This window comes from Olea europaea, chromosome 2, assembly GCF_002742605.1.
Source record: "Olea europaea var. sylvestris chromosome 2, O_europaea_v1, whole genome shotgun sequence".
Taxonomy (NCBI): Eukaryota; Viridiplantae; Streptophyta; class Magnoliopsida; order Lamiales; family Oleaceae; genus Olea; species Olea europaea.
This window is the reverse complement of record NC_036238.1, coordinates 27,287,427-27,303,353: the sequence shown is the minus strand read 5'-3', so window position 1 is coordinate 27,303,353 and position 15,927 is coordinate 27,287,427. Positions and strand designations below refer to the sequence as shown.

The 15,927-nt window shown below is 35.4% G+C and overlaps 2 protein-coding genes across 2 annotated transcripts; both read right to left on the bottom strand.

Annotated features, from left to right (window-relative positions):
* Positions 1 to 1,856: 1,856 nt before the first annotated feature.
* LOC111369143 (exocyst complex component SEC15A) lies at positions 1,857 to 5,365 on the bottom strand. Its single transcript, XM_022990625.1, has 2 exons — positions 5,116 to 5,365; positions 1,857 to 4,592 (listed from the first exon to the last, which is right to left on the bottom strand). Exon 2 carries the CDS (start codon positions 4,572 to 4,574, stop codon positions 2,208 to 2,210), a length of 2,367 nt encoding a protein of 788 aa, XP_022846393.1. The 5' UTR covers positions 4,575 to 4,592; positions 5,116 to 5,365; the 3' UTR covers positions 1,857 to 2,207.
* Positions 5,366 to 11,836: 6,471 nt separating this feature from the next.
* Positions 11,837 to 15,082, bottom strand: LOC111369136 (bZIP transcription factor 17-like). Its single transcript, XM_022990621.1, has 2 exons — positions 13,090 to 15,082; positions 11,837 to 12,535 (listed from the first exon to the last, which is right to left on the bottom strand). The coding sequence occupies exons 1-2, from the start codon at positions 14,975 to 14,977 to the stop codon at positions 12,084 to 12,086; spliced, it is 2,340 nt and encodes a 779-aa protein (XP_022846389.1). The 5' UTR covers positions 14,978 to 15,082; the 3' UTR covers positions 11,837 to 12,083.
* Between the last annotated feature and the right edge of the window lie 845 nt (positions 15,083 to 15,927).

Sequence of the window (15,927 nt, the reverse complement as noted above, 5' to 3'; positions counted from 1 at the left end):
GATCAATATTCCACAACCCACAATAACAAAATTAGATTTCTCATGTCAAAAAAAAATATTTTTTAAAAGAATATAAAAAATATAAGTCACCTAAATTAGAAAAATAAACAACCAAAATACAAATAAATAAATAAAATTACAACATTTCACTACTTTTTCATGAAAAAAAGAAATCTCTAAGGTTTAATATTAACGATATGTTCAAACCTATAGGAAGTTATTAAGTTAAACAAGCAACAAATATTAAAAAAAAAAAAAAAAATTAATTTTCAAATTAATTTATCTTTTCATAAAATTAAAAAAAAAAATTTTGATCTTTCTCTAGAAAAATTGGAGAAAGCTATGAAAAAGAAGAGAGTGAATCCTTTTTTTAAAATCTCATAGAAAAAGGAGATACGATAAAAAGAAGAGAGGGAAAAATGAAATGAGAATATTAAAAATATAATGATAATAATAGCAGGTTGAATAGAGAAATAAATATTAATTTTTTTAACATAGCAATAGGGTTTGTAGAATGAAAGAGGCAAGAGAAATGTTGAAAAAAGAGAAAAATATTACAGATGACTTTGTGAAAGTCTTTCAAAATCTTGGGTAAATGAGAAACTTTTATGAGATTTTGTATTTTTAATTTCTGCATAAAAGTTAGTGCATGAAGAATTTTTTAAAAGCCATTCACTTTGAATACCTATCACATTTTAAGACTTCTAAAAAGTTAATTTAATGTCCCATGACTTTTGATTTTTCAAAAGTATATGAAAGTCCATATTGAATATACCAGGACCTTCATGTAATCTTATTGAAAACACCTAAATATTTTAAGTTTCTAAAAATCTTTAAAATTCTAGATTGAATATAACTTTCTAAGTCTGCAAACAACCTCCCTTTTTATCAGTTTCAAGTTGCATTCACAGAACTTCCATTTCGAGAAAAAATCTATCCTATAGCTCCTTGCACTAATATATGCACTCCACACAGATTAAGAAGCAAGTTATCCTAAGATTCTTCACACAACCAACTCATTTCAAGACATAATGAGAATGAGCTTTATTGAAGGACTCCAGAAGATCAAACGCATTAGTTCATGGATATTTTTTAATAACACGAAACAGTATAGGTTAGTCATACTAGTGTGCATCTTGAACCTACAGTTTTGAAACATAATAATTCAATCAGACCCTCCTACATTCCAATATTTACATTTCAATTGTTACACCTACATACACATAAAAAAGATAGAACAACCTCATCTTTCATAATTGCATAAAAATCCTGATCAAAACAAGTAATCATTGTTATTTATCCAGGAGAAGATGAATTTTTCAGGAAGCAATAACAGTAGCAATTTCACTCTTCCTTGTAAAACCAAAGGGTCAGCAATTAAAGGAGTCACAATAAAAAACAATATACAAAAATCCAATTCCTTAAATTCCTTAAAGGGTCTAGTCATCATAATATCTAGAAAAGCTACATAATTTAAGAGACTTGCGAAGGCACTTACCTTCTGCATCATACATTGTGGTCCAACCATGTCAAAACTGACAGACGCCCGAAAGATGGAAAATAGTTCAAGGGCAGTAAATGTAGCTCCTTTAAAAAGAACAAAGAATAGATTAATGACAACTTACTTACATTTGTGATAGCTTGAATGACTGAAATATAAAAGAAAGAAAACAGAATAGGAGAAAGCAGAGAAGAAGTGCATGCGTTCTAAACAAAATTCTAAGCCAGTAGTCATACACACTAATCACCATATACAGTAGACAAAAATTAATTGCAGTTTTTCAGTTCCAAATCAACAGAGAAAAAATTCTGAATCCCAGACGATTTCTTTCAATGAACAAACAGAACTACCAACATAGAGATGGCAAAGGATGATTAATAGAGAAATACAACTGTTTGAGATTCCAGAGCATCTTCTCTGTGGTCAGAGGTCAGTCATCTTGCTTGCAAATAAATTCCAGTGCCAAACTGAAATGTCTAAACCGAATGCTCACAACAACACCTAACTCGTATGTCCAGATTGTAATATCAGAGAGAGGAACAGAGTGTGCCAATTTATTAAGAGAAGGATCGAAGATAAAAATTGAAGTCCATTCCAAACTATTTATTAGGAAAAAAGACTTTCAGAGAGAATGAATCCACATAATCTTGGAAAAATTAATAGAAAACTCTAGTTACTTCTATGCCATAAAAATTTCCAAGCTCTCTTAGTTGAAATCCCGCAGTCTTTTCTTTAGCACGTCCACGGACTTCTTTCGGACGCTTTGCTTTGTGTTCCCTCTTGAAAGGCTTCCAAAAAGTCCATCAGGTGAATCCTTGAACTTGTCACATATAGTAGCAACCTTTTTATAATCCAAGCAATTGTAGTTCTTCTCTCTTATCACAGGATTCATGAAGTTTTCAGGCTGACTGCTCAAGAGAAGGTTTACCAATTGTCTGGCTTCTATCAAGCAACCTAGGAAGCTCCCTTCACTGTATATCTCATGCAATCCAGTATTGTGAAACTTCTCATCACCAAAAGATTCCAACACCTTTAGATCATGGTCGATGCTCATGACTGCATTTGTGTTAAATCTCTTTACGCTATCACTTAGAAAAGCTCCCAGAATAGAGTTTGAGATATGCTCAAAAGCGCCAATCCCAACTTTATATAAAGCATCCAAGGGCAAAATTTGTTGTGCAGTGGATATAAGGGTGTCAAGATAGAAAACAACCTCATTCACGTACTCATTCGCATGCTGGGGTACATCGTCAGAAGTCCAATTTACATTTTCTGTGAGTGACATAAACTCATCTAACTTGGAGTTTACAAGACTCAGTAGAGCAAGATAAGCAGCATCCCTTGAAGTTTTAAATACAATCTTGGCGGTTAAGCTAACTTGACGACTGTCAACTGATCTGGCAGGAATACCACATTGTTGGGCAGCATGCTGAAGAAAATAATCACATGCCCTTTCCAAAACAGCTATGTTGGCAGCAATCTGCATTGCTTGAGAGACACCAATGGTACCACTATGCATATTATTAAGCATGACTTCATTTAAGATATCAATCAAGAGTTTGTCCAGGTACTTCCTCACGATATCAAAGAAGTTCATCTGCACCCCATAAGACAAGTAATTAACGGAGTCCTTGATAAATGATCGAACAATCCGACAGCATTCAGGTACCATAATAGAGAATGGGGCAATGTATGGGAAAGCGGGCATTATATCTGATGTTTGAAGATGGAATATAAGAACATTTGTGTGGTAGTCCGACTCCTTTTTGATGACCATCTGCTCATGTGTGTCACTGGCAAGGACATCAGTTATCTGTTGCTGACACTCTGCTAAAAGAAGCTCATGATATTTATCACGACTACTGTTCAAAGTCTTGAGAATTGAGCCCACTTCATATCCGTACTTTCTAAGGGTTGCCCCAAGAAGAGTGACGTAATCCTTCACCAGGAGGAGATGGTTCGCTGTATCCATATGCGAAAATTGTTCCTCCAAGATTGAAGTTATTTTAGCAGCAGCTGTTTCCCACATTGTCTCAAGTTGATTTGGTGAGAGCAGTCCATTGGCAGTCCTTAAGACCCTGTCTTCAACAATAAAATAACCAGTAATTAGTGCCAAAAATGTCTGATGAGATTCAAGGAACGGTTGTGCAGAGGATATTTGCAAATCTGACTTCAGCTGCAGAAACCGGTTTTTGTAATAATAGTCACGAAACTGCTCTTGAATTCCAAGACAAGTGTGAATGTGATATGCCCGATAAAGAGGAGTGAGGTCAAATTTTAGAACAGAATTCTCATCAATTTCTTCAACATCTAAGGTATAAGTGAAATCACCTAAACCCAAACAACTTTGTTCCTCTGCTTTCCTTTGACGAGCCAACATATCCTCATCCCTCTGACGAGCAGATGCAGCATATCCTATAGCAGTTTGCCCAATATCCTTAGCACTGCTCCTTATGTGAACTAGCCATTCATTAACTTCGCTGCATACCTTCTTCTCAACGTGTGACTTTATCAACGGTATTCTCTTCTCAATAAGCATCTTGAATGCCTTGACAGGAATATTCTGCAAATAAGTTTTCTCAATCTGATCAACAGCTTTTAAAGCCGGGTAAAACCGACCTTCTGAAATGTGGTTATTACACTTCATACAAAGATCCAAGGCAAGAACACAATTCTTTAACATCTTAATGGCTTCAGTAACATTCTTCTTAATCATATAAGATTCAAGAAGTTCTTCGAGTTTCAAAAGTAGAGCGCTCCCAACCTCTTGTAACCTAAAATTCTCGCTCGCAAGCTCACTTTTTAGCTCTTCCGCATCAACTAAGACACCACGAAGCTCATCGACAGCAAGTATAAAATCCTCATAATGGAGCTTGCAAAGTTCCTCAATTTCAACTTCTTTCTTTTTCACTACAATCTTAAGCTGTTGCGTAAGGGCTTCAGGCTTCCCCGTCTCAAAAGCAAGTCGGACCATAGGTCCCAAATCCTCCCCATTACTGACCATAGTACTGATAACAGAGTCCTCGCCTGTCTCGCCATTCTCCACTGCTGGTCTCATCTTTGTTTTGCTCATTTTTTCCTAATCAAAACCCTGTATTGATCAAAGACAAGATACTTTACCAAATTATTGCTCTTCAACATAACCAAGAATCTCAACAACCAATAAACCGAAAATACCTGCTTAAATAAAAACGCGTATCCCTAGTATTTAATAAACGGAATGCAAGCATTTAAGCAAAATTTTACCAAAAATGATACAGCGTTTCGTTGAACAACAGTAGAAAATACAAGAAATGTTGATTCAAAAAAGGGGAAAAACAAGAAGACCCTAAACCCATTACTAAAAGAAGATTAAAGCAACCATTTTCAGAAGATTTGTTGTACCTATTTTTAGATCCCTTTTTTCAAGTAGCTTTTCATTTATACAAACTATCAATCAATTTCATCAATAAAAAATCCACATAAACCAAACTAAAGAAATTAAAGAAAAAAGAAGAATGTATACTTTAACGGGCAAAAAAATATAAACAGAAATATGCAAGCAACACGATCATCAAGAAAGCAATTTGCTAACCAAGAAATTCAAGAAAGGTTTTAAAAGATCACTCTTTTACCTGAAAGAGCAGAATCTTGATTCTTACGATAACCAGGCACTGAGAGACCCAGGTTTCTTTTTCCTTTACCCGAGAAAATGTGGGATTGGATCTTCCTTTTTGGGTTATCTTCACTTTTTTCTGGGTTTTTCTTTAGGTCTGAGATTTCTATATATGTATTATTTTCGATGTTTTTTATGATTTGTCTTTCAGATAATAATAATAATAAGTACAGCTGGAATTAATTTCTGTTTTAATGGGAATTTTGTAGCAGACATTCTTACTTGGAAGCAAAGCCGAAATCCACAGTTATAATTCAACAATCATTAATAATTCATTAATTTTCTGGCTTTCATTCAATAATTGTTTTTGCATTTGGTACTTTTGGGTGCAATAGCTGCCAAGATCCAGCAGGTCCGTGCCAATTGAGTTGAACTATTTATAAATGACTAGAGGTGCTTGTGACTCCCTTTTATGTAAAAATGCATTTTATTTATGGCTTTCATTCAATAATTGTTTTTGCATTCGGTACTTTTGGGTGCAATAGCTGCCAAGATCCAGCAGGGTCCGTGCCAATTGAGTTGAACTATTTATAAATTACTAGAGGTGCTTGTGACTCCCTTTTATGTAAAAATGTATTTTAGAATAGTAAATTATGAGAAATGTGTTGTTGAAAAATGAGGAAATTTTTTTTATTTACGTGTAATATTATTTTAATAAAAAATATATGATTGAAAAGAAAAGAGATAAAAATACATTTTGAAAAAAATTGGTACCAAACGGGCCTAGCGCATGGCTTTTTTAAGGACTAGGCTCAACTCACAAGGAACTGGCAAAAGGAAGAAAGGAAGAGCGAAAGCATTCAATAGAAGTGAAATTGAATTTGTTGATCATAATGGGTTCTACGAAGCAGTTATCATAGCACTCGATCACTGGTTGATTACAAATTTCAATTGTACAACAAACAAATACTTAAATCCAAATAATTAGACTATTTAGAATTTATTTAGTCATCATACTTGGGACAATTTGTTGTGTCGATGAACTTTCGTTGGAAGAGCTAGTAGTCAACCAACTATATATTTGGTCTTGATTATTAAGCTTAAAACTCTTTTATTCTTAAAAAACTCATTTTCAATCAAACATTCTTATAAAAAAAAATATTTTACACATAAATCTAAAACTATTCCATATTTTTTAACCATACATTCTCAAAAAATTTACTATTTCAAAACTCATTTTGACTTAATAATGATAGACAAAAATGGGCTGAATTTGATGAGAGAGACTACATGGTTATAAGCTTATAATCTCAAACCTTTGTCGAACAAGAGATAAAAGCAACATTAGATGTTATGTTTGTATGAGTTTTTTTCGACCACTCAAGCGGCATCCAACAATTCTCTACACCCAAGCATGAGACTCCTCAACAAACCTTCCGACTTCCACCTACGTCGCCAGCAAGCTCAACGTATGTGAACTCATAGAACTTGTAGTAGAATACATCAATAATACATGCACATGGTTCCATCATTAACGTATAATCAGATAATATGAGCCATGCAGAGTCTCTGGCAACCCTATCAAACCATGTGAATAGAGCATAAGCCACACTCACACCAATGAACCTCAATTCATTTGGTAAATTCCAACCTACCCATCTTAAATAATTGGGAAAAGCCATTCAGACAGAGAATGGCTTCATGTTTTGGGACAGGGAGCCCCCCTATTCGTGGGGCACTGACGCCGCCCCTGTCCCAAACCTTGGAGGAACTCCCTATCAATCCAGCAAGTCTCTAAATAATTTCATGTCCATGAATTGAATCACAATGTCACTTGGAGGACAGAAACCTCAGCTCATCCAAAATGTGGGCTATAAAAAACCCACTGCCCAACTGTCTTAACCACCTCTTTAAATCAAAAAACCCTACTCTTTTTTCTCCTATCAAAAAAATAAATATATAAATAATGGCAGCAACGTCAGTGCCATCATTCTCCACCATTTTCTATGCCATCTGTTGTTGATTATATCTTGGAAGTGTACGAATCGTAACATGTAGTAAAGTAGACCAAAGAGTTCGGATTTTCGATTCCACGAGAACTATACTTTAGAATTTAATTCAATTTTCTTTAACCACTATTTGATGAAAATAAACAAAAATGATTATCGGTTGTGATTTTTGATTTAACTACTTAAAATGAGAATTGATGTAACAAAAAGTGATTTGAAATTCAAACAATAAATGGATGTTAGGGCGGAACAACTTCACCTATTAGTCATCTTTACTTCTAATATCAAGATTCATAAAATCTAAAGTAATGTTCGGTCAAATTCTTTTATTGTATTCAATTTACCCCTCTAAAGTTCTCATTGAACCTATTAAACTACTTCAATTCCATCTCTCTATACGAATCAAACTTAGTTAAACGCACTAATAGTTATAAGATTTCATTTATGATCGCAGCAATTAATAAAGGTATCTCTACACGTTATATTAATTTACCGAATTTTAATATGTGGTCTAAACAAAGAATCCGCATCTCTACATAATTACTGTTTACGAAATCATTGAATAATTGGCTAGAAAATTCAAAGTATTGAGAATATAATTAAAACCATACATATAATCATAACGAACAAGAATCTCAAATAAAAAAATAAAGGGTCCTAAATAGATTACATTGTTCGTCATAAAATTAGATTTAGCTACATATAGTAATGGAAGAAGAACAAGAAGTTATTACGAAAGACATCACCGGGTTTTTAATAAGAATATAGAATAAGAAATCAATCTTGCATCAAGATCTTCTTCCCCTTTCAATTTATGTTTCAACCCTTGAATTGTTTGTTATTTTGTTCTCTTGAATTATTCTTTTTAATCTTCAAGTGTGTCTCTTGTATCTCAATGTGTGAATCCCCCGGCAAAAGTGTGAGAAATTTGTATTTGTAGGTGCCCTCTCACGTGTGTAAAAAGTATGATTTTTATGGACTTCAAAACGCGTCAAAAATGGGCCCTAGACGCACCCAAGCGACGCCGCGGCTCTATTTTGGTGGCGCCACCTTTTGGGCAGACAACATGTCGTTTAGTATTTTTATCATAACTTTCTTTCTCGATATCTGATTGAAGCGATTCAAGTTGCGTTGGAAAGCTAATTCAAAGGGCTGTAACTTTGCTGCAGGTATCATTTTCAAATTCAATCATTTTTTATATCAAAACCAGGTCCCAATATGAGGCTGAAAATGATTCATAACTTTTTTCGGTTTAAACTTGATGTGTGATCATATTTTGATTATATATAATCCCTTTGATGTCTTTCTTTATCCAATTGACTCCGAGCACCCTTGAATTTTTATCGTGAGGTCCGATACAACTTTTGAATATTTATGTTTTGGTCCAGGAACTTTGGATCTCTTACAACTTAGCCATTTTCTCCAATTTTGTCAACTTTGCTTATTTCCTTCAATTTTTTGTACCGTCATTGAATTTTACCTATTCAACACCAAATGCAATAATTTAGACAATAATTTATCCGAGAAGCAACTAAATATCATTGTTTTAAAACCTTGAATAAGCGTATAAAATACACTCATCGCCACTACTTTGTCCTCAAAACCCGTACTTTCCCACTTAAACTCTTCTACTAAACTTACTCCAAAATCCCATCAAAATTTCAAAGAATTGATCACTATATCAAGAAGAAAATTCTTGAATGGATCGCTTGCTTTAGTATCACCAGTGATATCTCCTCCTCCACCTTCTCAGACGAAGGAAATTGAAGTGGTGCCCTTTTTACAATGCTACTAGAAGTTTCCATTTATCATTGTCAAGAGTTTGATGATTTGTTTGTTGTTTGGAATAAGTTATCATGAATTTTCTTCTTCTGGATATGACAATATTGTTAGAATTCCAACAAGAATTATTATAGTGGCAGATCTAGAGGGCGGCCACCTTAGCTGGATCCGTCGGGGTATATATATATATATATATTTTTTTTTTTGTTAGTAATATATTAGATTTTTACTTTATATTGTTAGTAATTGATTTTATTTTCAAACATCCTTGTAGCTTACTTGGTGAGAGTTAGCCTTAATATACTTCAAGTTTTAGGTTCGAATCTTTGTCAATGAATTTGTTATGTATTATTTTTATTCTATAATTTTTACCAAAATTCAATAAGAGAGAGACAATGAGGATTTGAACCTATGATCTCAAGCAAAGATTGTGGTAAACTTAACTATTATTGTACCTCTTGAATTGTGTTACTAAATTTAACAAAAATGATATTTGTTAGGTTTTGATTGTTTTAATGTAAACAATTTTAAATATTCATATTCACACTCTTCTTTTGAATTATGCAAAATTTGGCAACAATTTTATTTGATGAGTTCTATTTATTCTTATAACAGAATTATATATATTTATTTTGAACAAAATAATTGTTATATTTATACTTTAGGCTTTGTTCTGTTCGCCTTTTTTTAAAACTACATTTTTCTTTCTTCTTTTCATCTATACATTCTTTAATAAAATAATATTACACATAAATTTTGAAAGAACGAGAAAACTTCGAGATTAACTACAGTTCATCATCTATCCATTAAACAACAAAATAAATGCAGAAAATAAAGAATCAACACAAGGAATTTTTGGGCCGTAGCCCCAGAGGTTCGGCGACCACTTTCTAACGCCTAATTCCCTGTTGAGCATCCATTATAAATGGATAAAACTCGATTGCACTAATAGTCCAAAAACGGCAGCAAATATACATGAGTATCTCAGAAAATATTACAAAGAACTCAACACGAAAACTTATCTTTGCAAGAACTACTGGACCGACTGCTTATTCCACAAAGGAATCGAACAGATCACAAAGATCTATCAAGAACCAGAACTGCACACTATGAATCACACAGATTCATCCAAAATACCACACAGGGTAATACACAAATATGCAGATCTATAATACCACAAGGTATTCTACATTTATTCACTGAATCCACTCAAGATTTATCAAACCAAATCACCAAGAAAAGGAATAATCTCACGCAGAGAAGAGGGAGAACAGAGAGATGAACGGTCGAGTCAACCACACATCACAAGTGAGCTCAAAAGGCTCGTTTGGATATTTAGGGTTAGAATCGTCTAGAAGCTCATCCAAGGGTTATTGCTCAGCCACGTGTTTCAATCCCATTAGTTCCGTTTATTTCCAAAGGTGTTAATCCAAGAAACACGACTTTTCAATAACATTTGGAAGCACACTTTTATAAGTAATGAGAACACACGGTTCGAATCTCAACAAATTCAAAAATTTTCTTTATTTTTAGTCACACGTTCTGACGTCCTCCATCAAATCACCATTCCAAAATGCATTTTTTGCGAAAAAAAATGGATACTAAAAGCACTTCTAATATTTTATTGTGGCCAACGGTAGATAGTCAACGACCGCCCGTGCTGACTTAAACTCCTGGATTTGCCACTGATTATTAGCAATCATAACACAAGAACAATTGGTAGGGGAATGGAGAATTTATTAATAATGGAGAAAGACAAAATATTGTATTTCTAAATTGATTATAAATCATACAAAGTCATATAAAAGTCAAGAATCACGTGTCCTAAATATAGGACCTAAAAGAATATGTTACAATTGGAAAGAGAACCAAACTACTTCAGAAGAAGGAAATAAATTTTCCCCGGATATATACGGTGCTCGAGCGGCAGCCTCGTGCCAGGCGAGCAACACATGACGCGTGACTACTATTAACATAGGAACTGGAAGTAAAACGACGGGTGTACTCCATGCATATTGATTTTCATGAATACATATCTATTTTTGGATCTATATGCTTCATTGGGTTATCATGGGTAGCTCCTCTGGGGGTTGCTTCCCTCGAATTCTACAACTTCTAGGAAAGGAGAGTTTTCATTATCATTTGACTTGTGTTAGTACTTTTAGGAGACAGCTTGGTAGGTTTATGTATTGATTATGCTTTGTGGTTACTGATAATTATAAACACAAAAGTAGAAAATATGTGTGTCGTAGCTTCGAAGGAAAGAGTTACTAAATGATCATATGCTTCTCTATGAATAGCTTTGCTTCATGTTGAAGATACAAAAATAGAATAAATAAATTCTTATATTTTCTATCAACTTCATTAAACTATTGGACTCACACATACTAAATCGCTCTAATCTTTTCACAGTGTATAAAGGATATTAAGGCTAACCTCAAAAGGTTGAACCCCAACCTTGAGAGCCTCCCATCGCTCCATCCCTAGAGCATCATGAAGGAGGTAAATCACGAGATGTGCCCCAACAAGTCAGGGAACAAGAGTTTGTCTGTACACTGGTGTCCACAAAGAGTCCAATTTCATATCTCAGGAATTGAACCCTCACACTGCGGCTGCCAGCAAGGTTGAAACTACCTCACTCATGTCCTTTGTCCTTTGCACCTCTGAATTATGCCTCAGGGGCATATTTAGGCTAACCTCCATTCTGGGTATTGTAGTCAAAGAAATCAGGAGTCACCAGCTGAAAACACGTTGTAATTCTCTTCTTCAATCTAGTATAATTCAGCAGCAGCTCCTTGTGCAATAACTCTTACATCAATGTGAAGCACTTTAATCCGTATTATTCTTGCTTTCGTTTCACACTTTTTAAGTTATTAATTACTCTAGGCAATACAGATTATTCATCTAATCCATAAAAGATACGACCAAATTGAATATACAACATAAACATTCTAGAAGCTGTAAATTTATTACTGCATGATAATGAACATAAAACAATGCATCATTCCACATACAGAAGTTGAAGGAGGCCATCCATAGTTAGCGTTACATAGGCATATATAAGTTATGTAATTAAGCTCTAAAGATTGCAATGACTTGAATATCTTATGTAACTAAGCTCTAAAGATTGCTATGTATTTGAACATCTACAAAACTTTTTCAGGAAATACGTCTAGCCTTTGTCTGTATCTCATTCCTAGGTACTCACTAGATGAGTACCCGAACCCTTGAAGGGAAGCATGCACGAATAAGTTACATACTTGACACTGTCAATTAGTACAACAACAAAAAACCGAGAGGGCTTTGGTCGCATCATGCTATCCCCTTCGACATCACCAACCTCTCTAGGATCAAAAAGCACAGAAACCACCATTGAAGATATTGAATTATTTCTGTTCAACTTCTCTTTCTGTGTATTCCTTCCTTCGTGTTCTTTAGAAATGTTACGAGAGGTTCCACGAAGGGGAATGGGAAGTCCGTGGAGGATTCTTCTATTCCTTCCCTTGCGGAGGTATGTAGAATTCTGAACCTTTTCAGCTTCAGCAGTAATATTCCTCATAGTAGCTCTAACTAAGGCACCGGAAGCAGAAGCTGATGACACATCAAACTGGAACACTTCGGTACACATGCCAGAACTTAACATTGGCCCTGCACGGAGGAAATCAACGAAGCATTACAATTTGGAAAGAGCAAGAAAATTAAACATAAATGAGGGCATCAACCAACATTTCATGAAAACAATTGTAAAATTCGAAATAAATGACCGAACAATGATGACAAAGGTTAACAACAAGTGCAAACTAGAAGTACAAAAGTATGCACAGTTGCCAATTTAGGTTATAAATGAAGGCTATAGAAATGGATACTAATATTATTATTATTATTATTCATGATTATTCAACCAGAACTAGAAATTGTATTAGAGCAACGAAAATGGCATCAATATCTAGTATCAGAAAGTTGGAAATCCATGTCCAATAACCTATCTGCTGCCAACACCCATAAACAAATTTAAAATATGCAAAACGGTGACCCAACCAAATACAGTCCCCGTAGGCACTCAGCAGTTGCAATATCAGAAAGCCACACGAATAAACCTGGAACATGGTGATCAAGAATGAAGATTGCAAAGCCTTTATTGTAGCTCATATCTAATTTCTACCCAGACAAAGACAACCATCAAGATAATGGATAATGCTTACCAGCAAGGCCTTCACGGAACCACTGTTGAAGCTTGCCATCAGCTGCTTTAGACTTCAGATCTCTATCTGCAGAACCAGAATCAAGAGCCCTTAAGTGAGGATGTCTTCCACCATTTTTTCCAACACCCGGAACAGGAATAGCAGGAGCCAAGTCTCGAGGAACAGCCAGGCCAGTCTCCACACCTGCCTTGTCTCCATCATCTTTACGAGAAGCCATGGCTTTCTCACTTGCCAGAACAGAATGAATAATCAAGTTCCCGTCAATCTTGACAAGCTTATCATTCCTGGGAACATACAAAGATGCCGCTAGAGGATCATTACCATTGCCCACACGAGCAAACTCATCCGCACTTGGCCCTCCACCACCATGACCTCTCCAACCGCAATTTTTAGTACAACTAAAATCTCTTCCATCACCAAATTTCTCACCATATTCGGACCCATTTACCATCAACACCCTTCCATGATGCTTCCCATAAAACGCACCATTAACATAAGTCTCTCCACTCATAAATGACTCCCTCATTCCACCATACCTTACATTCACCATTGGCACCAACCCACCAAACAACATTATGAAAAACAGCAACCCCAGGAAACTAACACCTGCAACCTTCTTAGTTTTCACTCCATCTTTCTTCTTACTATCCACCTTCTTACTTGGATTTGGTGATATCACGTGCTGTTGCGGTTTCAACCTTGGGATAGGCACCAATGGAACCTGTGACCCTTGTGGTTTCACCACATAGGGCGGGGGATGCTGCATCCATGGATACATCATTGCTGGATGTGGGTATACTCCAGAAGGTGGCGGTGCCATTGGGGGAGGCACGGCCGTACCATTGCCAGCACCCAATTGTTGCCTTAAAGTCGCATTTTCTGCCATGAAGTACGAAATCTTTGTGTTCAAATCTTGAATTGTAGAGTGCATCGCCCTCACCTTATCCTCCAACTCCTCGACATGGTGCTTCTTTCTTTGCCTTGACAATTGTGCACTCTCTCTATTCCTCATCAACCTTGCCTTCCTTTTCTCATCCTCTTCACAGCCATTGCTATTATTATTTTCAACACTGTTGCTAGATTTCCCATATTTATTAATTCTTGACTCACTATTAGTATTAGTAGAATCTTCACTCTCTTTTTTCCTTTTCAAGGCAGAATTGCTCACATCAATATAGTCTGATTTCTCTAATTTAATCTTCTGATCAACAACACCAGTTCTAATTGAACTATCATCAAAATTAGGAGAAACATTTACCGATTGGGCGCAATTATTTGACTCCACCGAAACATTCGAGCCACAATTCTCCGAAACCTGAGATTCAGGCGAAAGACAATTCAAAGCCTTCTCGTCACCACCAGAATTCTCCGAGCTCCCGCGGTTGGATCCATTCGACTCCGGGGACAGCACGTTCAGGTAACCAGAAATCTGAGCTGACTCTGAAACCAGCAACTCAGAATTCGAAACCCCAGACCCTTTCAAGCTCTGATCACCGGAGAAATCCCCAGGAATCTCATGGCAAAGATGACGTAATTCAACCGAGGTTGACTTAAAAACACGGTAGGGGTATTCCAGGTCAGGCCCTGATCCCAGTTGGCTGTTAAACGAGTCGGGTTGAACTTGAATCGGGTCAGGGACGGGATCCATGAGGAGATCATCGAGGTCGGAAGAAGGAACATACAGATCGTCGAAGGAGAAATTGAAATCAAGGTCTAAGACGTCGTCGTCGTTTCGGTTGTTATCATTATTGTTATAGGGCGAGGTCAGGTGTTCGGAAAAGAAAGAGGGATCAGGAGGTGGCATTGAGAGGCCGGAATCAAAATCATTAGCAGCAGTGACAGAAAGCGGCGGCGTTGGAGGATCGGCGACCACCGTAGGGTCAGCCATTTCAAGGAAGAAGTCCAAGGTATGGGTTTCAATTCAACGCTGAATTCAGGGTTTATTGTATGGAATGCCGTGAGTGGTACTGAGGGGTATAAATGAACACGAGGATGATGATACATACATATATGTATATTATATAGAGATACAGAGAGCGTTAGAGGGAGAAACGCGTTACAGAGTAGTGTAGGTTGCACGCTTTTAAGTCATTCTCCTTTTCATTTATTTTAGCCACGGTTTGATCCCATTACTTGAAAATGAAAATGGGAAGAATAATATTTTTTAGAAAAATGAGTGCTTGAAAAAGAAGAAAAAATTCTTGATTTACATGTAGTATTATTTTATGAAAGATTGTGTGTTTGAAAATAGGAGAGAAAAAAATGAAATGTAATATAATTTAATTTAATGGGGATCAAATATGGGCTTAGTAGTAAATTATTAAATTCGCAAGATGATATTAGTTTTTGGAGTCTATTGATTCAATTTTTATGAATATGAATAAAATAAAATGCTTGTTCGACTTTACATAATAAGTGATCAATCTATGACATCATGATGTAGTCGTCACATTTTTAAGACAATTATAAGATAACAGTTCGTTTATCGTTTGTCTTAAATTTATATAATTTAACCGAATGAAGTTAGTTCGCTTCAACACTGACTACTCATTTTCAAACAAAATGTAATCATAAATTTAGACTTTTCAAGTATGTTAAAAAGATTTTCGAGGATAAATGCAGAGATAAGAGTCTCAATTTAATTTTAATATTATTTTGTCAAATACGAGACAAATAATTATTGCATAATGTATTTTATCCAAAATGATATTTGAGATAGTGTATGACTACATTCTTATCAGTTCGATACTTCGAGTATGATTAAGCCCCTGTTTGATTCTCATTAAATTAAATTATATTACATTCCATTTTTCTCTTTTCTATTTTCAATTACACAAT

Excerpts from the sequence above, each read along its gene's own strand:
- LOC111369143 (XM_022990625.1), bottom strand. The coding sequence starts at position 4,574 with ATGAGCAAAACAAAGATGAGACCAGCAGTGGAGAATGGCGAGACAGGC.
- LOC111369136 (XM_022990621.1), bottom strand. The coding sequence starts at position 14,977 with ATGGCTGACCCTACGGTGGTCGCCGATCCTCCAACGCCGCCGCTTTCT. Across the intron at positions 12,536-13,089 it reads GTTCCGTGAAGGCCTTGCTG|GGCCAATGTTAAGTTCTGGC; the intron begins GTAAGCATTATC and ends TCCTCCGTGCAG.